Source organism: Eschrichtius robustus, chromosome 11 (assembly GCF_028021215.1).
Source record: "Eschrichtius robustus isolate mEscRob2 chromosome 11, mEscRob2.pri, whole genome shotgun sequence".
Lineage (NCBI taxonomy): Eukaryota > Metazoa > Chordata > Mammalia > Artiodactyla > Eschrichtiidae > Eschrichtius > Eschrichtius robustus.
The window spans coordinates 12,593,379-12,618,141 of record NC_090834.1 but is presented as its reverse complement, the minus strand read 5'-3'; the positions used below and the strand labels follow the sequence as shown (position 1 = coordinate 12,618,141).

The 24,763-nt window shown below is 38.4% G+C and overlaps 1 protein-coding gene across 2 annotated transcripts in view; it reads left to right on the top strand.

Annotated features, from left to right (window-relative positions):
* ARHGEF12 (Rho guanine nucleotide exchange factor 12) overlaps positions 1-22,395 on the top strand; it is a 142,325-nt gene extending 119,930 nt beyond the window's left edge. For both annotated transcript variants that reach the window (XM_068556550.1, XM_068556549.1), the window contains 17 exons: positions 311-465; positions 1,438-1,584; positions 2,671-2,756; positions 5,679-5,804; positions 7,435-7,549; positions 9,209-9,309; positions 11,521-11,598; positions 12,721-12,796; positions 13,325-13,492; positions 14,347-14,434; positions 14,918-15,004; positions 15,143-15,222; positions 15,519-15,752; positions 17,953-18,423; positions 19,310-19,626; positions 20,746-20,815; positions 21,384-22,395. In XM_068556550.1, the coding sequence (XP_068412651.1) occupies positions 311-465; positions 1,438-1,584; positions 2,671-2,756; positions 5,679-5,804; positions 7,435-7,549; positions 9,209-9,309; positions 11,521-11,598; positions 12,721-12,796; positions 13,325-13,492; positions 14,347-14,434; positions 14,918-15,004; positions 15,143-15,222; positions 15,519-15,752; positions 17,953-18,423; positions 19,310-19,626; positions 20,746-20,815; positions 21,384-21,394 (2,410 nt within the window). In that variant the 3' untranslated portion in view covers positions 21,395-22,395. The remainder of the gene's footprint in view (positions 1-310; positions 466-1,437; positions 1,585-2,670; positions 2,757-5,678; positions 5,805-7,434; positions 7,550-9,208; positions 9,310-11,520; positions 11,599-12,720; positions 12,797-13,324; positions 13,493-14,346; positions 14,435-14,917; positions 15,005-15,142; positions 15,223-15,518; positions 15,753-17,952; positions 18,424-19,309; positions 19,627-20,745; positions 20,816-21,383) is intronic.
* Positions 22,396-24,763: the final 2,368 nt, after the last annotated feature.

The window sequence follows — 24,763 nt, the reverse complement described above, 5'->3', positions numbered from 1 at the left end:
GTCCTAGTTTTAAAGGAAAAGAAACCCTGTACACAAATCTGTTAGATAGTATAAAAGAAATTTCTTAATAAACACAATTATTTAAAAGATATTTATAGAGGTATTTATAACACAAGTAAGCTGTTTTCTAGGAGAAGATGATGTATTTATAACATATGTAAGCTATTTTGTGAGAGAGGATTATGTTTCAGGCTCTGTGCTAAGCAGTACTTCAGAAATATGACTGATTTACTGTAGTGTAAAGACTTGTGCTATTTCCCGTTGTCCATGTGATATCCTCAAATAGAATCCATTGTTTTTTCTTCATTAGGTTTGACAGCATAGCTTTTGGAGAAAGTCAAAGTGAGGATGAACAGTTTGAAAATGACTTAGAGACAGATCCACCCAACTGGCAACAGCTCGTTAGTCGAGAAGTGTTATTGGCACTAAAGCCTTGTGAGATCAAAAGACAGGAAGTAATTAATGGTGAGTTTAATTAGTTTTTGTTGTTGTTATTCACATATATTGAGTTTTATTAGAGTTAAACCAACCCCGGAGCCTTGGAGTTTGCTTCGAAGTATCTGCTAGCCTTTTGTTTTGAACAGAGAGGAAATTAAACTAATAGATAGATGATCTGTGAACTTTCCAACTTAAAAATGCAAATGATTGTATGATTCTTATTGATAATTTGAAAGGAAAATGTATTTAGCATTCAGGTTATTTAAGATTCGTAGCATTATAGATCTTAAACTTGAAAAATCATTGAGACATTTGTCCCATCACTTTACTTTCAGGCTAAGTTATTTTTAGGCATAGATTGTAAATGAGGAAGCTAAGGCTCCGGATGAGTGGTTGAGTTAGTCAAGATCACACAGCTGATAAGTGATCGGAAGAAAACTAGAATCTTGGTCTTCCTTTATCCTCGTGCATGTTCTTTATTTTATCCTAGCATATATGTCACAGAGAGGTGTACCTGCTACTGTCTTTAGGCTGTGATATGAATAAATATCCTTCCTGTCTCTAGCAGCACTGAGACACAGTGAGACTATAAAGTCTGGCCTCAGAAATAAGGGTTTATAGGCAAATTAGGTAACACAGAGTGCTATTATTTCTGAAGAGGGTTCAATTCAAAGTCTATATGCTATTTGGGCTTACAGTTTTCTAATGCTGTAGTTGTGATTGGTTGGTGCTACCAACCAATGGATTTTGGAATACATTGTTAAGTTTTAAGTACAAAATAGTTTTGATGATATTTGTCATTTGCCAGTATTTATAGCTCTTAGAGCCAGTATGCAGGAGAGTTTCATGTAATCAAGAAGTGACTTCAGAGATACTATATCCTTTCAAAACTATAAATAATTATTATATAACTCATTTGCTACTTAATTTCAGCTAAAGCCTCTGTTTGATCCCATTCTAAGTAAGGTAACATTTTATATTTCCTTTTTTTCTGCTTAGAATTGTTCTACACTGAAAGAGCTCATGTTCGAACATTGAAGGTTCTAGATCAAGTGTTCTATCAGCGAGTTTCCAGAGAAGGAATTCTGTCACCTTCAGAACTACGGAAAATTTTTTCAAACTTAGAAGATATTCTTCAACTTCACAGTAAGAGAAATTGACTCTGATCTTTGTCCCTAACATTTCCAATAGATAAAAGATTGTGAGTATGTAAAGGGACCATAACAGTAAAATCTTATAAATGTATCCATGTGTTAGCTTTCCTGAAATTATATAACTAAATGTGAGCATAACATAAAGAAATGATTGGATGTTTGAATTTCTCCCCAACCCTTTACCCCCACCCCACCCCCCCCATCAGCCTTTTTTATACAAAGTTTTAACACAGGACTTAGGGCCTAAAGTCAGTGCCTAAGATGAAAAACATGAATAGTTAAAATTACCCTTGGAAATTCCCTATTGATTACAATATATATGTTTTTAAAAAATATATTCTATATAATAATATATGTATAAATATATTTTGTAAATAGTAGTATACAGCATATAATCCCATGGTGGGAAAATTTTCAGGAATTAAATTATTTTATTGTTTTGTTGCTTGAGTGAATACATAAAAAATCTGTCTTGCTGGCTTTCCCTGGTTGTAGTTATCTTGGACTTTTGTAGACAGTGGTATCAGTTCCTCTCTTTTTAAGTCACTGTTTCTCCAGGACCCTTAGTTTTCAGTCTTTTCTTTCGTCAAGGATGCCATCACCACCTACCAACACCCTCCCACCAAATGGTTGCCTTTTGCTCCTTTGTGGGTGATCCTAGGTCTCACCAGTGTGCACGGACACGTTCAAGCATGATGATGTCCATTGCCTGGGAACACACATATTTTGAGAGGAACAGTGGGCGGAGTCACCTGTACAATTGAACTTTGTTTTTTATGAACATGGTTGGTTATAGATGGAGTCTTGAGGTTAAATGAGTATTTGATGCACCTATACTGTGTATAATGTGCTAGTTTCCACATGGTTTTATGCTTTGGCAACTGTTTTTCAGATAGAACTCAAAACATTTAGGTGTATAGGAATTGGGTCCAGATTTATATTTAAGGCGATCAGAAGTAGCTATACTACTCTGAAAATCCTCTTTTTTTTTGAAAATTTAGGTTCGTGGTACTACCAGTATCTCAGCCTGAAATGAATGTATGCTTAATTTTTTTTCATTGTTTTTTTTCTCCCTTAGTTGGGTTGAATGAGCAAATGAAGGCTGTTCGAAAGAGGAATGAGACATCTGTTATTGATCAGATTGGGGAAGATTTGCTGACTTGGGTGAGGAGATTTGCTATTTAATTTAAAATTTTTCATAGACACTTGATCAGGTTCAAGGTTAAGTTGCTAACCTTCCCAAGTATGCAAACTCATCCATTTTGCGAAGCTAATGTAAAGATGAAAAGGGGTCCAACTGCATATTCTTACTTATTCTTCTAATAAGTGCCCAATCAACTATATGCTCTTTTCTCATCAAATTAAAGATACTAGTTCTTTGTGTTTAAAAGAATGTAGAGTAACATGGATATTGATAAAAAATAATTTAACTGATGTAGAATTTTAACTATCTTCTGTTGTCAAAATCTCAGAATTGTACTGTAAAACATTAGGCAATTGTAGATCCAGAACTACCATCACAAAAGTAGAAAAGTGAAAATTACTTAATCTTATGTACAAAGAAAGAGTTCAGAGACTATAGCAGCTGTTTGTCAAATTGTATTTATCTTTCCAGCTGACTCTTTATCAGTATATACTCCATAATATATACTTATGTGCCAAGCACTGTTCTAGGTACTGGGGATGCAGTAGCAGTCAAAACACATATGGCTCCTGCCCTAGTGGAGCTTATAGTCAATGGGAAAAAAAAAATTAAAAAACAGTCGTTAGTTATTTCAAGTGTGATTAGTGTTACAAAAAGGGGAGAATACAGGTTATTATGGGAATAGATAGCAAGGAGACCTAAACTGGAACATACAGAAAATCTTCCTGGGGGAAAGTGGGTTTGATCCAGACATTTAAAGAAAGTACTACAGTTAAGGCTGTGAATAATAGTAAAATATGTGATGTAGTTCTCAAAATTTTAACACTGGTTGAACAAGAACTGTTAAGCTATGCCGACAGATATTTACTTCAATATGTAGACTGAGGAAATGTCACAAGATTTTGGTAATTTTACAATGATAACTTTTTGGTAATTTTACAATGATTGATAATTTTACAATGATTAAACACTAGAAAGTTGCCTAAAACAATCTTGATCCTACTCCTTTCATTGATGGTGAGACCGTGACTCAGAATCTACTAATCTGTTAGTAGAGCTCTTCTTAGCCATTAGCCACTTGACACGTAGAACAAGATCAGGGAATCATAATCCAGTCTCATCTTGCATTTACTGAACTTTCCAAAGCATTTTCTCCTTAGGCCTGCGCTGGCATCATTGTTATTAAGGAGACTTAACTTCCTTGAAAAATCCAGCTTATTCTGTGGCTACTCTGTGATGGTGGGACTCATTTTGTTTCTTGATCTCTGAGTTCTGTTGCCTTGGCAGCACCCTACTCAACTTGAAACAGAAAATTAGTAGTATGACATAACGTAGCATCAATTTTCTTGTTAAGTTTGGCTTAAAAAGTTGTAAGTCATATGGACTTAACGATATCAATCTTGATTCCTAAGCAGTTTAATTTGCATCTCGTATAAATAATGTTTAACACCAAGTGTCAAGTGAGATTCATCATTAATAAGGTACAGAAGTACATTGGTCCTCGTACCACAGTCCTTTGGACTGCATAAATCTACTACATGGTAAAATAAAGTGGAGATACCTCTTAAAAGTGGGGCCACAAATTTATTTTAGAACATTCAAAAAGAATTGTATTCTTGACCAATGTGATATGCCTATAAAATGTTGAGGAAAAGCAGAATGGACTAACCAATTTGGTTAGTAGCTGCTAGGTACAAAGGGTTGATTTAGGGCAAAGCGTTGGCCAGAAATACTAAAAGCAAAAATCATAAACAGGTGTCTAGGTTTACTCTATTTTTTAAAAAATAGTTTTGGAGAATATTTTTCCAGTATTGGTCCCTTGAGGTCACCTTATATATACTTATGCTGCTAGTAAAACCACTGTAAAACTGCTTGAGGCCAGGGCGTTATTTTCTTTTGTAAACCCAGCCGCTGTTAGTAATTGCGTGGCACCTGGATTGACTAACGTACCAAAAATGCTGCCAGTCTCATCTCTAAATATGTTGAGTGTTACATTTATAATAGAATAAGAAAACAACATTGTCGCAACCTATTAAAATATCACTTTGTAGGTGTCATCGTTGAAGAAAAAATACTCTGAATTTATCACAAACGCCCTACGGAAGGATTTTTTACAAAATACCTTCGTGTATAAGCTTTTGGAAATATGGCTTTAAATGGGAGATTTTATGAAAAGTTTCTTTATAAACCATAAAGCAATTATTACAAATGTAAAGGTGGTTTTAAAAATCATTTATTCAACCCGTACTTATAAGAATACCTATTATGAGTGAAGCACTTGTTAGGTGTCTTAGAAGAAACCTTAAAATCATGGCATATACAAACTTAAATTTACAAATGAAAAATATCAGTAAAATGTATAATTTTTAGTAAAAGAGGGTCATAGGCTCATGAATCTTCCCCAAGAGAAATTCAAGGGATGGATCCCTACCTTCTACATAGGTGATGCAGCAGTGATTTAATTTTATTGTGACCCAGAAAAGTTATGACCTGCCCCGGATTTCACAGTAAGAAAGTAAGCTAGAATCCCAAGGATTTTCTTCCTAGAGCAGTAAGACAGTAATTTTTGTGACGGTGTCACATTCTAAGAAAATCAAATTTAATCACAGTCTTTAAGCATTTTGTGTCTCATATTGCCCAAGTGTCAATGTTTCTATCTGATTTAGAAGTGGAATAGACTGAAAAAGTAGCAAGTAAGTTGTGGCAGCCTACAAGCAAGAAAATATTAGACTGTGATCAGAAAAGGTCTGGGTATGTCAGGGTCAGACCCTTTTTAATGGAGAATCATTGATAATCCACATAAAATGTGTAGATTTCTGTTTCTTGTCACTTGAGGATACTTATTGGAATTTTGGAAGGATCGTGGCTGTCTCTCATTTTGCCTGGCCTTATGTAAGCTCAGTATCCCATTCTCTATTGTGTTCTTTGCGTTCTTGGCACAGTTCAGTGGACCCGGGGAGGAAAAGTTGAAACATGCCGCTGCTACCTTTTGCAGTAACCAACCCTTTGCCCTGGAAATGATCAAGTCTCGTCAGAAAAAGGACTCTCGATTCCAGACTTTTGTGCAAGTGAGTTGAGTGAGTCATGTAAGAAAAAAGAAATGCAATTTTTTATCAATTATGGAACAAACTAGGGGAATCCTAAGACTAAACTTTTTACAAGGATTATATCTATGTTTACGTTTTGAAAGCCATACATTTTCTCTTAAATTACTGGAGGATATAAAGATGATATTGGAATGGTGAATAATAAAGAATATATGGCAGGATTACAATACTTGACGTAGAAGTCCACATTGCCATGGAGATGCTGTCAGGAAATGGCCCGTGTACACTATTAAAATAATACCGTCAAAACATCAGAATGGCCTTATATCAAGCCCAGGGAAGAGCATAAAAAGCAGTCATGCTTACTAGGGTATATATTGGTGTAGATCAAGGGTCAGTAAACTACAGCCCGCCAGCCATATCCAGCCTCTTCCCTGTTTTTGTAAATAAGGTGTACAAAGCTGTATTTACACAGTTTATATTTTATTGCTGTATAACAAATTACCACAAATGTAGCAACTTAATGCAAATGTATTATGTCACAGCTTTTATAGTTTAGGAGTACAGATACAGTTTATCTGTGTCCTTTCTTCATGCTTTCACCAGGCTGAAATCAAGGTATCACCTGCAGCTGCAATTCTCATCTGCCACTCTTCTAAGCTTACACTGGTTGTCAGCAGAATTCATTTCCTTGTAACTCTAACCGGGAGCCCTGTCTTCTTGCTGTTGTTGACTAGGAACTGCTCTCGGCTCCTAGCGAATGCCCAAATCTCTTTGCTACGTGGCTCTTGTAGGCAGTTTACAAGATGGATGTGTCCTTTTCTTCCAGGCCAGTAGGAATGTGTCTCTCTGACAGAGCTTTCTTTTAAAGGCTCCTCTGATTAAGTCAGACTCACCTAGGACAATCTCCTTTTCGATTGATTCAGAGTTAACTGATAGTCACCTAATCACAGGAGTGATATCCCATCATATTCATAGGTTCTGTCCACACTCAAGGCGGGGGTGGGGGGGGCATTATATAGTGTGTACACCAGAAAGTGAGAATCTTGGAGGCCATCTTAGAACTCTTCACTACACATAGCCAAGTTCGTTGCTTTATGTATTGTCTGTGGCTGCTTTGTGTTAAAACAGCAGAGTGGAATAGTTGTGACAGAGACGGATGGCGTGCAGAGCCTAAAATATTCGCTCTCTGGCACTTTACTGAAAAGTTTACAGAACCCTATTACAGTTGAGCTGATATATCGAGACTGGTGATCTATTGTGCCTACTTGGAGTGGCAGATAGCAAATTAACTGACTAGCTTTTGGTAGGAATGCCAGTCGTTGAAAAATGTAACTAGATTTTTTTAATATGTGAAGATAAAATTTTTTTCACAAGAAAGCAATTCTTAGAGTTGATTATGGATGCTCTCAGTCTTTGCTTAAATAGATAACACAGAAGCCATTGGCTGAGTGATAAAGACAACGTTATGTGATTAAAGGAGAAAGCAGAAGTGTAGTGTGGCAGTGGTATGTCTTGGCAGGTTTTAAGTCTTGATTTAATAACCAGAGCTGTGTTGCTGTAGACAGTTACATGATGAATATGTGGTATGTGTTGGGTAATCATAGTCCTAATAAGAATTACAAATTCACTTATTTGACTTTAATTTTAGGATGCTGAGAGTAATCCACTGTGTCGTCGTCTGCAGCTGAAAGATATCATTCCCACCCAAATGCAGAGGCTTACTAAGTACCCTCTTCTGTTGGATAACATTGCCAAATACACAGGTACAGCATTCTCACTGAAATTAAAGAGCTTAGGAACAACAAAAACAAAAACACATATTCTGCTGAATAATCTCTCACAGCATCCTGGTGTCTGGACATTGAATTTCCAAATAGTATGGCAAGATGTTCTAACAAGATTCAATCCAGTCTTCTTTGGGCTATTTGATTTAATGTACTCCGTTAATAGCTTTAGCACAGGATTTAGCAAACTCTGGATCACGGGTTAAATCTGGCTCACCATGTATTTTTGTAAATAAAGTTTTTTTGGAACATAATCTTACTCACTTGTTGAAATGTTGTCTCTGACTACTTTTGTAATACAGCAGCAGAGCTGAGTAGTTGTGACAAAGACCAGTTGGCCTATAAAGTGTACAAAAAAAGTTTACCACTACTTCCTCTAGCATGTATCATATTTGCTTTGAAGAAGGCGTATACTGGGTTGCAGAGATGTTTTGTATCTATATATGTACTTTCATTAAGTCCAACCAATGCATTATCATTCCAACTCTCCTGTTTTGAAACGTGAAGTGAATCTGAGTTTCTCAATTGACCTTTAGGCTCTTATACTTAGTTCTCATTAATAATTCTATGCAGTCAAACGCCTGTTTCTTATGCTTGGGAATTTGAAAATACTCATACACATTAACTTTTATACTTTAATATATTTATTCAGTATAGTTGGACTATTGTTTGGAGGATTGTAATTTTGAATGTTCTGATTTTGGTATTCTTTACCAAAATAGAACCTCAACATAATCTCAACACATTTTGGTGAAGTTCATCTTCTTTTAATGATATAAATGTTGTAAACTATTTTCTTTCTTTAATATAATACCAAATTCAAAGAAACATATTTTGGAGTTATTTTGAATTGTTTTATTATTCAAAATATATTGTTTAATGGGTCCGCCGTCCATAGTCATGTAGGCTATGCACTTTGATAGGGGAAAAGGGGTCCCATTTATATAGCTTACAATGTGAATGAAACCCACTCCTTGGGGTGGGCCTGATACTTGATATAAAGCATCTCTCCTTGGATTTGGTTTCTTTTTTAAAGGTTAGTATTGATGCTTAAAGTACTATGATAAGAAGTCTTACCTGTCCAAAGACTACCTGAATTGAGATTCTGCTGTAGGATTTTAGCCTGGTATAAAAATATTCAAGGTCTTGGACTTCCCTGGTGGCACAATAGTTAAGAATCCACCTGCCAATGCAGGGGACACAGGTTCTATCCCTGGTCCGGGAAGATCCCACGTGCCTCGGAGCAGCTAAACCCGTGCGCCACACTATTGAGCCTGCGCTCTAGAGCCTGCGAGCCACAACTACTGAGCCCACGTGCCACAACTACTGAAGCCCGTGCGCCTAGGGCCTGTGCTCCGCAACAAGAGAAGCCACCGCAATGAGAAGCCCACACACTGCAATGGAGAGTAGCCCCCGCTCGCTGCAACTAGAGAAAGCCCGTGCACAGCAACAAAGACCCAATGCAGCCAAAAATAAAAAATAAATAAAAAATAAAAGTTAAAATAAATAAATAAAATATTCAAGGTCTTAGCATGCTTTTATAACTGTTGAAATAAAGTGATATCTCATTTATGTATATACTTACATTCTTTTCTTATTTCCTCCATTTTACATTTTGGATTTCTTTGCCATATTTAGAATGGCCAACAGAAAGGGAGAAGGTGAAGAAAGCTGCAGATCACTGTCGTCAGATCTTAAATTATGTAAATCAGGCTGTTAAGGAGGCAGAAAACAAACAGGTAAGAAGGAAAAAGCAAGAAGACACAGGATGACAGTGAGAATAAGAATATTATATTAGTGTTACCTGGAATCTGTTAAATATTAATTGAAGCTGTTATTACATAATTGAAGGGCGGGACATTTGTTAATTATTCACGTAGTAGGTAGGTCCAGATCAATTTGGGATAGAACATCAGAGTTGTATTTGGCTTTTTTGAGCATCTCTAGCTGCCTGTTTGCTCATTCATTCACTCTGTTGGTGAGGCTGTAGAAAAACGGGAACTTCCAAATGTATTGTTTGGAGTGTAAAATGATAAAAACCCCAGAGGACAGTTTGGCAACTTATACTTAAATTAAAAATGTACGGGGCTTCCCTGGTGGTGCAGTGGTTGAGAATCCGCCTGCCAATGCAGGGGACATGGGTTCGAGCCCTGGTCTGGGAAGATCCCACATGCCGCGGAGCAACTGGGCCCGTGAGCCACAACTACTGAGCCTGCGCGTCTGGAGCCTGTGCTCCGCAACAAGAGAGGCCGCGATAGTGAGAGAGCCACTCACCGCGGTGAAGAGTGGCCCCCGCTCACCGCAACTAGAGAAAGCCCTCGCACAGAGACGAAGACCCAACACAGCCAAAAATAAATAAATAAATAAATAAATTTATTAAAAAAAAAAAAAAATGTACGTATTCACACGTCCATTCTTTGATCCAGCAATTCTCTTCCTGGTGATTTACCTAAGAGAAATGAAGATACGTGCCCATAGACTTGTACAAGAATGTTTATAGCATAAACCAAATGTAAATATAGTCATAAACTAAAGTACTACTAGCAGTAATGGATGACTCTCACAAACGTTATACTGAGTGAAAGAAACCAGACACCAAAGAGTACATGTATGTAATGCTATTTATGTGAATTTCTAAGGCTAAACTAACTTATGGTGGAAAAAATCAGAAAAGTGGTTGTCACTGGGGATCTGGGGACAGAGATTAGCTAGGAAGAAGTATGAGGGAGCCTTCTGAGGTGATCGATGGTCATATTTCATATCTTGATAGGAGCTTGATTACATAGGCATATGCATTGGTAAAAACTGGTGGAAAGGTATACTTAAAATGTGTACATTTCACTGTATGTAAATTTTAATTTAAAAAAAAACTGTCAATAAATATTGAACTCTTGTTAATGATATGTATGCTAAAATGTTTAGAGATAAAGTGTGTTATATCTGTAACTTATTTTGAGACACATCCAAAATACAAGATGGATTGATGGATAGATAGAGGGATGAATAGATGGATAGGTATATGATAAAACAAATATAGCAAATGTTAGTTGTGGAATGTAGATGGTGGGTATATGGGTGTTTACTATACACATTCAGACTTTTCTGTGTATTTGGAAATTTTTATAATCTTGGGGGAAAATGTACCCTTTAGTCTAACAGTTGTTTCTCTAGAAATTTATTCTAATATACATGTCCATCAGTAAGGTGTAGTTAAACAAACTATAGTTCATTCACAGAGTTGAATACCATGCAGCCACTGGAAAAATAGACTACTCTCTCTCTATGTGCTAGTGTGGAACAGTCTCCAAGATATATTGATGACTGATACACACACACACACACACACACACACACAGGGAGAGAGAGAGAGAAATGTGTATATGAATATATTGCATTACCTTTTGAATGAGTAATACACATATGAATGTATTATGTTACCATATATTTCTTTTTAAAAAGCTATATCTACATGCAACAGAGCCAAGCGGGCTTACATCCATATGTATTCTTTTTTCTTAGAGTTTTTCTCATAGGCTACCCAAGAAATGGGTGTTAGAGATTTCTTCTTTAGGGAAAATTGGGGCTGGGAAGGCAAGAGGACAGGGTTAGAGGGAGACTTACTGTTCATTGTGTGCCTTATATTACCTTCTGAATTTTGTACCATGTACTTTATTTACATATTTAGAAAGTAAATATATGCTAGTTAGCAGCCAGAGAGTTTGAAAAGAAGATTGGAAAAGAACAGCTAACGAGGTAGGAGGAAAGTTAGGAGAGGATAATATCACCAAAGCCAAAAGAAGGGAGTGTTTTAAGGAAGAGTGAGTTGTCGGTTGTGTCTGATGTTGCAGAGAGTTCAGCAGAATGCAGGTACAGTGTCCATTTGATTTAGGAACAGGGAGGTCATTGATATCCAAAGCAGTCACCTTAGCTGTGTCCTGTCTCATTTTCAGCGCTTAGAAGATTATCAGCGTCGCCTTGATACCTCCAATCTGAAGTTGTCAGAGTACCCAGATGTTGAAGAGCTCAGGGTAAGGGACGGTCTAATCATAATTTAAAAAATAAAATTTGCTAAAGACTTGGCAGGTAACTAACATCTCAGTGGGAACATACATCACCTGAAGGAGTTCTTGCATCATAGATTGTCTGTATTTATGGTTCTATTCTTCCTTTTAAATGTCTTGGTCTGTGTGAGGATTGCTTTAGTCTTTCAGTAGGGGAATATTTTATGTGAAACTAACTTTTTGTGACAAGGATTTGTAGGAAACTAAGGAACATTACTTATTATTAAAATTAATTTTATTGTGTTCTGTAGTTTGAATAAGAGTAAGGCTGTTTACTGTGGGAACTTGCCAGATTTTTGAGTAAAAGAAGATAATTATTTTTCTATGAAGCTCTTCAAAAGCATAAAAGTTGAAACCATTATAGGAATGATAGTAAAATATTTATTAATTGCCCCTTCTAGTACATGGAGCTTTTGTATTGAGTAACTTAGGATTTTAAGTCTTTCTTGTACTGTTTCACTGGTTGTTCTGGCAGATTTATTTGGTGGCTGTTAAAATAGACTTTTATGTACTTATTTTAAGAGCTTATCAAAAAGCATGCTAATATGCTGAGCCCCTTAACTTCCAGAGAATGAGATTTTTCTAGAGCTACTTAATGCTAAAAGATGATTCTCTTATTAGGTTATTAATATTTAGAGCAAGCCTCAGTACTACCTGGACTTCTGTGAAATGCTATTCCTTAGAACTTTTTTTGGAATGAGAGCCTAGGTCAGAGGCTTCTTATAGATAAGCTATACATCATCCTCATCTAGTTAGTTATTCATAGAAAAAATAAGGAAGGGGTTGAGAATCTAGTGGCTGAATATTTGCAGCTTCATTTTCATTAGCTATTACCATCTGTTTAGAGTGAACTTTGGAAGACAGTACTCCTGAATGTTTTTCTACAAGATGCTTTTTCCTTTCTAGAAAATGTTATGCAGCTTACTTTAACCTGATTTTTATTCCATTTTCAGTAGTTGACAGATATCAATAATAGTGAATGTAAATGGTATCTTTTATAGTAAGAATTTCTGGAAAGGAGACTAAATGGAATATCATCTCACTAAGTGCTTGGAAATAATTTGTGTGTAATTCTCTTTATTTTGGCAGAATTTGGATTTAACTAAAAGGAAGATGATTCATGAAGGGCCATTGGTTTGGAAGGTGAACAGAGATAAAACTATTGGTAGGTGTACTTTCTGTTGGTTTGGGGGAGAGTGGAGAAAGGAAAAGAATAGGAAGTTTTCCTTATGCCAAAGAGAAGAGATAGCCGTTCACATTTTTCAGTGACAGCAGTTAGCAATGGTACTTTGTGTTATTACTCATTTACGGAAGATCTGCTTATGTTATTTTGTTATATGTGAAGCATGTTAAATACTCATTTAGGGATGAAGCAGAAGATTTTGTCATGATTCAGTCCTGTCTCCATCCTTGTATTCTAATGAGTCTCAGCTTCCTCTAAACCACTGTATCTCAAACTATCTGTGGTGAAGAACCAGTGTTTTTTATCTCTTGTCAGTCACAAACTGACACTTTGGTGTAATACATTAAAAATGAATTATTAAAAAATGAAATAAAAAAATACAATAGCAAGTACATTTTAAAAATTTACTAGATTTAACAGAAATCAGTTTTTGATGTCAAATTGTTATAAAGTTTATAAAACACATCTCAATTTCTGTACTAATCACCTCTCCTACATTTTTATTTCTAGATCTATACACTTTGCTGCTGGAAGATATTCTTGTATTGTTACAAAAGCAGGACGATAGACTGGTGTTAAGGTGTCATAGTAAGATTCTGGCATCTACAGGTGATAGCAAACACACATTTAGCCCTGTCATCAAGTTGAATACAGTGTTGGTTCGACAAGTGGCAACAGGCGAGTATGTCCGCTGCATGACGCTAACCTCCAGGTTCATCGTAACGTTTCATAAGATACTCAGTGTCGTTGAAGTAGCACAACTGGCGTAGAGTTTTGTTCCTTTTATATTCTTATACAGATTAAATGAAATTTATTTACTGCTTAGAACGTGAATACCCCAAAATTATGCAGGATGCTTAGATTCTCTGAATAATTTTCTGCATTTGAAAATTTTCTGCATATTACTTTTATCTGTATGTCATGTTCAAATCATTGATGACACTAGTGAAGACAATGAATTGGAGGTAATACCATTGAAAAGGCTTTCATTTTTTGATATGGTGGGGAAAAGGCAAAAACTGAAGAAATAGGTGTGGTTTAGGTTTTTAAAAATCAGTTTCAGTTAGGAAGTTACATATTAACTGTACTAATAACGAGATCTCTTTTAAAACTTGTTAGTTCCATAGTGGTGAGATAAATTTATGACCTCTTTTCTCCAACACCCACTGAATGTTACTGACTAACCATTTAGCAAAAGGGCAATTCAGAATAAATGCAAAAAGAGCAATAGTGTTTATAGTTCAGTAATTTAGATACATTGACACTTTCTTGTTTTTAATAAATTACTGTGGAATTAGTGCTAGCTCTTATAATCTTTGTTTTATTAAAGTATATATAGTATAACATACAATAATTTGCACAAATTTTAAGTTATAGTTTGATGAGTTTTGCAAAGTGAATGTGTGTTTACAAAGTGATCAGGTGTAACCTTTACCTAGATTAAGATGCAGAATAATACCAGGACCCTAGAAACATCTTTCCCAGCCTCTGTGGGTCATATTGTTAGAGTAATTTTTGTCTTGTTTTCCCAGATAACAAAGCTTTATTCGTCATCTCCATGTCTGACAATGGAGCCCAAATTTATGAACTGGTGGCACAGACAGTTTCTGAAAAGACTGTGTATGTACTGGATATAGCTACCTTGCTCTAATATGTTTTATTATCCTGAACATAATATTCCACAATTTAACTGCTTTTGTAAAAGGACTTTGAAAACCAAAAACTATGTGGAAACAAGTACTTCCTCTATATTCTTTGAGAGGTGTTCTTCTAAGAATTTCTTCCTTTTTAGATGGATGTCTCTTATTTTGGTTCTATTCTATTGAAAGTATCTTTTCTAAAGAAAAAATTCTCAGAAGCGTCAAGTGAAGTTTTTTTCATGGGTAGTGTATCCATAATGTTGTTAGGTTTTATAATCTCTACTTAATAGTATGTCACCAAAATAAAGATATTCTCTGGCAGAAATAGTGTTTTTTGACTGTTGGTTTGGTTTGGTTTCTTGTATGGCTTGTTAGTTTTTATTTTTGCTCTCTGAGTGTATTTAAAGTGTGTTTCTTTTTCCTTTCCCTCCTGTGTTTTGTATTCTTTTCAAACTCCCTGCAGCTGGCAGGACCTCATCTGTCGGATGGCTGCATCGGTGAAGGAACAGTCCACAAAGCCAATCCCACTGCCACAGTCACCACCTTGCGAGTGAGTGTGCCTTTGCTTCCGAGTAGGAACGGCTTTGTGGTTTTGGTCAGAGAAAGAATGGATAATTCTTAACATTTTGTTGCACTGATGTTTAGGCACCTCATGAAGCTGAAAGATTTTTTTTTTCCCCTTCCATAGAGGAGACAATGATGAAGAAGAACCTCCAAAATTAAAAGTGGAACATCATGGCATTTCAGTCACTGGTCTGCAGAGTCCAGGTAAACTGATCTGTTAAGTTAACCTGGAAGAATGGAGTCTACCTATTACTCAATAAAATGTGAAGAAACGTTAACTCTTTTGGTTTATGCAGGATCTGGCATCAGCTATTCACTTTAACAAACTTTGCTTGTGCGCCTTTCTGTGTACCATTATCACACTGCACTAAGTGCCATGTATTTTACTTAGCGGACAATCTCTGTAGCTCATGCGGTTATTTTTTCCCACATATTTCCTGAATGCTTCACGTTAAAAGTTTTGTTAAGATACGTTCTACTTTTTCTGTTCCATTGAACAGACAGAGATTTGGGATTAGAGTCTCCTTTAATGTCGTCAAAACCTCAATCTCATTCACTGGATACCTCTGGGAAATCGGAGGTGGATGATCTCTTTGTGGCTGAGAGACAGTTTGCAAAGGAGCAGCATGCAGATGGCACTCTAAAGGAAGTTGGAGTCAATTATCAAATCACCATCCCAGATCCACACTTGCCTGTCTCAGAAGAACGGTGGGCATTGGATGCACTAAGGAATTGTAAGTTTTATTCATAAGTTAATACAAAGACTTATTAAGCACCAGAGTTTTATAATGTACCATGAATTTTCCCTTCAAGAATTTTACAGTCTAGTTGGGAAGATGAGAGAAAACTTTCCCTCACCTTCTTAAGTAAAAAAACAAAACAGGTATGTCAAAATTGATCTGGTTGGCGTGACCAGAGAAGGGAGGCATTAGAAAACAAGAGAGATGTGATTATTGCCTTGAAGAATGGGTAAGATTCAGGTAGGTATTTAGCAGAATATATAGAAGTCAGTCAGACAAGAAAAATGGTAGGACCAAATAGGACCAAAACACAGAGGCAAAAACTCTGAGGGTGTTCAGAGAGCAGTGGGTAGAGCAGCTGGCCTGGGGCAGACCGCACAAGCTGAAGGGGTCATGGGGGTCAAGGTTAGGAAGGTGGAGGACGCGTTGTTGAGCCCAGCTGTTGTGGAACTTGAAGAGCAGGTTGAGTCCTCCGGACTTGAAGCGTGGCAGGCCGCAGGGTTTTGAGGACTTATTCAGGCTACAGATCTTCTTCTGTTTTCTTGTGGAGATTGTAGTATTCTTCACCACGACCCATCCTTCTCTCTCTCTCTCTCTCTCTCTCTCTCTCTCTCTCTCTCACACACACACACACACACACACACACACACACACACACGAGTGGGTGGTCCTTGCCACTTGGTCAGCCACCCACTCCCTCTCCAGCCTGGTTGAGAACCACTGTTACAAATGGGAGTGGATCACACGCGTCAGGTGTATTGGAGGTGGGAAAAAGGCTGAGAATGATTGCTTTCTTTTCTCTAGCTGCAGAGAAAGAACCATTTGAAGTTGCTAAGCTAGGGTGTATGACTGATGGAAAAAGATTACTCCGGCTGAGAGCTGCGAAAGGATTTGAATGGAAATAGAGTTGGAGTGGAGTGGTCTGGGCTTGAGGCTAAAAGGGTTTGGGCTAGAATGAATGGTGTTAGAAGAATAAAAATAAAGTGAGAAACCAACAAATACTTAAAACAATTGACTTCTTTGGCTGCAAGGGCAAAGGTAAGGGACTATTTAGAGATAATTTCAGTATTTTTGTCAGAAATAAAAATTAGAAAAGACCACCACTGCTACACTTTCTTTTTTCCTTCTTTTCTTTGCCATAGATTATGGGCTTAATTTTAAAACATGTTGAGATTATGGTAATGAATGGCAAGCCATTTAAGAGGAAGGATGAGCAGAAGTTGAGAGTTTTAAGACTGGAACTTTGGAGGAGGTCAGGGAGAGAGATGGATCTGAGTGTCAAAGCCATAAGTGTTCATAGCGTCTCTCAGGAAGTGACTGCAGAGCAAAAAGAAGGAGGGTCAAAGACCCAAACCTATGTGGAAACTTTATTTAAAGAGACAGAAGATAGAAATTAAGGCCAAGTCGAAAGTACGGAATTGGTCAAGTTCTTTAAAACCTAATTTGTTCTAGACTCAGAGAGTTAACAGTGGTAATGATTTCTGATGGGTCCACTAACATTGTCCCAGTGACCCTCTCATTGTGTGAGTGACCTCACAGCGTGCACTTGCCCATTTAAAATTAAATCCATTCTATATTCAACAACCAAAGGAAGCTGTGGTACTAGTGAGGTCATTTTTAAAAACTAATAAATATTTTCTTATCCTTTGAAATTATGCATGCTACCAAACATTGGAATTAAATTTACAGGGCAGTTTTATTTTCTTCTTCACCATTTAAGGAGATTCTTTGGGTTATTATAGATAAAATAAGTGTTCTCTGTGTCTAATAAAATTAGAAAAAAATAATGCCTATGTAGATAGTGTCTGCTTCTGGAAAAAGCAGAACTTTCAGGTTCTTTTGTCTAGATGAACACGGCTTTTCAACATCCTTTTAAGAAGTACCTTTGGGGTATTATTCCAGTTATATGGTAGAAAATGTGGAGGTAGGCATAGAGGAGAATAATAGGAGAATCCCCCACTGAGAATTCTTAAATTTTTTTGAAGTCAAGTTTAATGTTAAATTTTCTCTAGATGGTGTTTTATTTCATTTCTCAAAACAAAAAATGACTGTATGAAATTAGTATTTTTGCCTGTATGTTACTAAAAAGGTACTTACTTTAAGAGAGAATTGATAATTCCTCTAATTTAATTCTGTCAGTTTGAGGTTATGGTTGTGAATGCATGTGTTTTTCCCCCCTTCCTAAATCTTTCAGTGGGTTTGTTGAAGCAGTTGCTGGTACAACAGCTGGGTTTGACTGAGAAGAGCGCTCAGGAAGACTGGCCACATTTCCCAAGATGCAGGACAGCCTCTCTGGGGGTGCAGGCCTACGGTGGAACCCAGAACCCTGAAAATATTAAGGCCTGTCGTCCTTGTGAAGGACAGATGCCCTTTAGAACTGGCGCTGGTGACATTTCAGCTCGTTACGGTGCACGGACTTCAACTGAACCTTCTGCTGCACGGGACTCAGTGGTACTGGCATTCCAAGATAGCCAGGCAAGTAGCATTTTAGTAATGGACCGCATGATTCTGACCCCAGAGATGCCTCCCGCAGAGCCAGAAGGGGGTCTTGATGAGAGTGGAGAGCACTTTTTTGATGCCCGTGAAGCACATAGTGATGATAATCCATCAGAAGGTGATGGAGCAGTTAAAAAGGAAGAGAAGGATGTTAATTTGCGCATCTCAGGCAAGTTCCTTTCACATTTAAACTTTGATTTCAATCACTGTTATTTGTCCTATGTGCTGAAATGGATGTCGCTCGGGTATCCAAGCATTCTCTCGTGTGTGTGTGTGTGTGTGTGTGTGTGTGTGTGCGCGCGTGCAGTATGTGTTCTTTCATGCAATGAATAAATACTGAATCTACTCTATGCCACACCCTATCCTAGGTGCTGGGAGATATAGCATGGAATAAAACACGGAAAAATCCACCTTTGTCATGATGCTTAAGCACTACTTGGGGAAAGAGTAACTAACTGTAAATGAGTTAACAAATAAATAGATGTCAGATAGTAAGAATTAGGAGGAAAAATAAGTCAGCCTGAGGGGCAGAGGGTAATGGGGGCAGACCAGGTGATCAGGGAAGAAGGCCTCTCAGGAGGTAGCATTTGAGCAGAGACCCAAGGGAAGTGAAGGAAGAAGCCACGTGGGTACCTGGAGGTAGAGTGTTCCAGCAGAGAAGGATAGCGCACAGGCTGCGAGGCAAGAGCAGGCGTTCTGTGGTTCAAGCATGCAGGGTGAGGGAGACAGTGGTGGGAGATGAAGCAAGGCAGGTGTTTGGCAGGGAGGGTGGTGGCAAGATCATGTAGGGACTCGGTAGCTTTCAGCTTTTCACTTTTAAAATGCTAACGAATATGAAGTTATTCAGAAATTACCAGGAAGGTTTGCTAAGTTCACCTTTAACCTGACGTAAGAAAATTCTGAGGCACTGAAAACTTAACCTGGGAATTTGGGAATGAATGGCCTTTCCCCTTCTTTAATAGCTTTTAAAGTTGTCGGCAAATCACCCCACGTCTGTTGGCTGATGTGATGATGGCGGCACTAATCTCATCAGACTGTTCTGTCTCTATCGATAGGAACCTATCTGATGCTTGACGGCTATGAAGCAGTGCAGGAGAGCTCCACGGATGAGGAGGTGGCTCCCTCGCTTCCCCCGCAGCCCACGACAGGCACCCCCTCTATGGACTCTACCCGCCGGCAGCAGCGTTCTCCCCAGAATGCTCGTTCTGATGGGGCAGTTTCACCTTTCACCCCAGAATTCCTGGTCCAGCAGCGCTGGGGAGCTATGGAGGATTCCTGTTTTGAGCTCCGGAGTCCCTCCTCTTGCGCAGATTCACAAAGCCAGATCATGGAGTACATTCGTAAGATAGAGGCTGACCTTGAACACTTAAAGGTACCTCAGACTTCAACATCCGTAGGACTCGGATATAAAAAACACATTTAACAGAGAGGAAGTGTAGAATGATTAACATGCTGTTGTCAGTAACCTTGCTCAGGGTCTAGATTTGAATGTTTTCTCTGACGATTGTCTGTGAATAGACCCGGATGCAAAACTGAGATCAGCATTTTTTATCCGATCACAAGAACAGAAGAAATTGTAGCTCTGTAAACTGTGTGTTTGTATGGGTTTCTAAGTTTAAGAACCTAAATATATTTGGGATGATTGGCTGGCCTCCATGAGAAGATGTGGGCAGTAAGCTGAGATAGGTGGGGTCTGTGTAGTTAGGAATCTAGGCTGGGAAATGCTTTAACTTGCCATAACCTATTAATTATCTGTGAATTGTTAGGTGACGTTGGTAGTTTCCCAGGTGCTGTGACAGACAGAAATTGTCTCCAGTGGCTCCTGTAATTTAAAGGCCTGCCTGTGAGTGGGAGACTTGTAAATTGGTAATTGAAGATGTCACTGCATAAGCCACCATTGCAAAACTGACCTGTGTGGTCATTTCTGACAACAGGACTTTATAAGTTTGCCATCAGTAGGCACAGCTGCTAGAGCCCAAATGTTTGTCATGACATCATTTAGTAGAGGTTTCAGGGACAGAGTTCAAAGTGTCCTTAGCCTCTTAGCTGAAGACTGGTCTCCCTTAGTTTTTCTTTTAACTTCATGTGGTAGGTTTTCCCTTCGTCATATGATTATATGTAGGGTCATCCTGTGGCTGATAAGATTCTAAAAGGCCACTGAGGGCACGTTGGTCCTAATTTAGTTCATGCCGCATGTGGGACCATTTTCAGGGTGACTCCGGGTGGGGAGGCGGGGCAGTGGGATAATCACCTCTATAGGTTGCCCTCTCCTCTACTTTCTTCTATATGGGAACATTTTAAGTTATTCACTCAAGAGAGAAACAGGTAAAAGGAATGAAATTTACTTTTTTCGCCTACTAACAAAATTTTCAATGATGTTAATGTTGAAATTTGGAAGCATGTCCCTATAGTATAAAAAGCCTTCTTTCCTATTCTCAAAATAAATTTCTCATGATGTTCAAATGAAAAACCTATGGGTTTTATTTTACAGAAGGTGGAGGAAAGTTACACCATTCTTTGCCAAAGGCTGGCTGGATCAGCCCTCACAGACAAGCACTCAGGTATGTGAAAACTGTGGATTTCAGACTCAAGAATCATCCTGCCTGAACAGTGCATTGAATGAAATGATTTATTATTCTTTAAAGTGGAGACCTTCTGAGATTCCATTTCTTCTCTCTCTTAGAAAAACTGCTTGTTTCCAAACATCATATATCAAGCAGAGGCCGCTGTCTGCTGACTCAGCTCTTGTTTTCTAAGAGAAACTGCAGTTGTCAGTCCCCACGCCACCCGCCTTCTGTCTTTCTTCACCTTTGCAAAAGCAGAAGGCAGAGCTGTGGTGGGCCCAGGAAACTGAGGCTCCCTAGTGGTGGAGGCAGGTCCTCCTCAGGTCTTGCTGTGCTTTTGTGTCTCCCCTGACGGCGAAAGCAGTGTCCCCCTGTGGCTACAGATGGATTTGCGTTCAGTGCAGCAATTTGTACTCATTTGCTTTCATGCTTTTGGATGAGGCTATTCTGATCCAGAAACAAAGATGTTAACAGTGTCCACAGATTTCAGATATATTCTCTAAGTGTTCATTTTACTTCGTTCTTTCTTCCTAATTTGATCTCCACATCTCCTCGTTCTTCCCAGATAAAAGTTAGAGCCGCGTGTCCTGGAGGTGACTGCAGGTTGTTGGATTTGAGCATCGGCCTTGTATCACCACGTCCTGGCTCCAGTGTGGACACAGAGAGAGTGTGTGACAGAGGATCTGCCTGCGAACACCCTGGGGTAGCCACGCCCCAGGGGCCCAGAGCGGGACTGGTTCTTCCCAGCCTGGCAGCTGCACTAGTCTGTCAGTGAGGGGACATCTGTTCTCTCACTCTGCTCTCCTCACTATCGGAAATTCATTTTGATTCAGAACAAAAACCAAATGTATAGAGCTTTGGGTGTAGGATATGAAATTTTACTTAGACTTAAGAAAAAGAGAAAATCAGATGTATTTATTTGACTTCATTCCGTATTTGAAAGCACATTTTAATTTTTATTTTGCCATGTTTTGTTTTAATTGAGTAGTGAGAGTTTTAGCCCTCTGTATTTAGTACACCCAAGCGTCGATTGCTCCCGAAGCAAAGAGTTCAGGATGGGGTGTTAGGAGGTGGGGTAGAGAGGTGACGAGGAGGAGGGGGTAAGCAGGGGAGGGAGGAGCATGTGGCCTCCACCAAACTGTATCCCACGCCCTCTGCTGCCCAGTAGGCCGCTTGCCTGAGGGTCACCTCAAAAGCGTAGTCTGCTGGGACCCCTAAGCGCAGAGGACTTGAGCTCTGTGCTCCCAGGTAGGGCTTCCTCCCACCCGAGGCGAGCACCTCTTCTCTGTAGCTGGGATCCACTCCCAATGAACAGGAATCCTCAATGTACTAAAGAGCAGGCACTTGAAAATGGGTGTATTTTCTCTTATTGTCTCCTTTTCTGTTGAGGGTTGGGATTTGGGAGGGAGAGGAAAGCAAATTTTATTTTCTTGACTATAAGTTTGTTATTCTTGGTATTGTTTCATTTTTATAATTATACATTAGACTTTGGCACTTGTGTAAAATTATCCCTGCAGATTGAGCAGGAAGTAAAAACAAGCAAACGGCGATGCTTCAGGTGGTGGCAGGGGTGGGGGTCGCTGAAGGAGGGGTGGGGTGGGAGCGGGTGAGAGTCTGGGGAGGTTGTGTAACTGAATCACTACTGAGTTGAACAATGGCTTTCATTAGCCACGGGTACTGCTGATTATAAGGCCAGTAACATTTTAGTACCTGGAGGTTTGACTCTAATTTTTGCACTGATGGTGCCAAAGGGCTCTTTGAGTTAAAGAGAGAGCCGAGAGTGGAGCGGAGAAAGCTGTGGTGGAGAAGGCAGAGCTGCTCCGACCAGCTCCAGAAGCACTTCCTCTGACTTCACTGCTGGAGCTTTTTCCACACTGGTGCATGACTGACCTTAAAAATTGCAGACCAGAACATACACTGGATACTGCAGGCAAGGCATTGGTAACTGCCTGCTCTAGAATGAATAGTAGTACTGGCAGCACCCTCCAGAGGATAAATGTGTCAGAACTGTAACTTGAGAACTCCTTCAGTTCTATCGGCTTTCTGTGGTTTTCTTTGTGCATCAGGTATGTATGTTTGGGAGTATTTTTGCCAACTAAAACTAAATCATTTGTCAAATATGGAAATTCTGTTAGTATGCAAGGAGTTCGTCCACTGCTCATATCTTTCAGTAGTGCCCTCTGAACTCTGTGGGTAGTTAGGATGTAATTTTACTCTTCCCTGCCATCCCCCCACCCTCTGCCCAAATATATATATATATATATATATAAAATATATATATATATTATATATATAATATATATATATAAAATATATATATATATTATATATAATATATATAATATATATATATAAAACTTTCCCCTCCTCACAGTGGTCAGGCTTCCCAGCTACTCTTACAAACACCACTACAACTTAACAAGCTCCTCTATGTCCAGATTCCTGCTTCTGTTTTTCCAAAACTGATCTGTGTTTTTAAGTAGACCAACTTGGATTGTTGGACCTCATCTATAAATTAGAATTTTATTTTGAGTTGTAGCCCAAGTATAAATTAAATCAAAATGGGATTAAAATTTTTAGAAGCAGAGGCTAATATATAAGTAAAGCTTGGGACTTGAACTTTCTGTATCTCTTAAGAGAAGCAAGTAAAAACCAAATGGTTACATTGTGCTGCTGGAAATAATGTAGTCACTCCCAACTAAAAAGAATTACACCTGTAGTTACTTGACACTAATACCATCTGTGGACAGTTAATCAGGAGAAAGGTAAATACAAATAGAACTTTCATCTTAACTTCAGAGGCTGCAGGGTAATTGCAGAATTCTCTAGCACTCATTCCTTTAAGAAGTTTTGTCTGTTAGCAGAGTTTTGGTTTCTCTTCTAGCTCAGCCATTCCCTGGTCCTTAGCAACTATTAGCTTTTCTTTTTCCTGAAGTTTAACCTCTCCTTGGAACAGAAACAGGGCTAACTGGAAAAATATTTTGACCATAGCTCTCGTACTTCCAAATAAATTCATATCCAGATTGTCAAACAAAGCCCCGAAATGAAGTCTAATTCTGAAAATATTCCACAATTTTGAGTGTTCTTTTTATCTTACCAACCTAACTTCTTCCCTTCTTCTCATGCTGGCCCTCCCACACCCTCTATTTTCTTTTGGCCATTATAATCACATCCATTCGACTTTGATACTCTACCGTCCTTTCAGAACGATGGAATTAGATATTTCACCCTGTCTTTGACTGAGGCTGGTTACCATCAAAGCCATTTTCTCAAAGTTACCTGACTAGAAGTTGGAACCTACTTCCATACGGAAAGATCCAAGGGTGGTGGACAAAGCAACCTTCCCGGAGCAGGAGAGCTGGGTTTTAGCTATTGTAGTGACCTGCCGTGACCCTGTGCTCTCTCATGTGGCCCTAATGGCTCCTTTGTTATTAAGTGGCAAATTACATTTGGAGTGTCTCCTTCCTTTTCAGAGAACAGAGTTAATCAAGGCAAATCAACAAACCCCCAGAGTGCGGTAATTTAAAATCATGATCCCTGCCCTAGAAACGATATATTTGGCATACTTTAAAATTAGCTAACTTGGACTGCTTGAGTTGTCTTGGCTATTAGGACCTAAACGGTTACTACTACATTATGCTGCACAGAAGGTATATTTTATAAGATTTTTGGCTTTCTTTTCCCTAAAACAACTCTAACAGCTGTTAGAAAGGATGAGTCCCTCTAAAGTTTTTTTGTTAATGTGTTTATGGAAGCGGGTGGGGAGCTAGTGGGATAGTAGAGGAGAAGAGCCCATTTTTTTCCTTATTTTCAAAGCTAAAGAAAATAATTATGCTTCCTGTGAGTTGTCTTTTCCTCGCATACTTTTTTTTTCTTTTTGATATTGTTAAATTTGTATTACGTGGAGCTTCTATATTTCAAACTGGAAGCTGTCTTCTTTGAAGG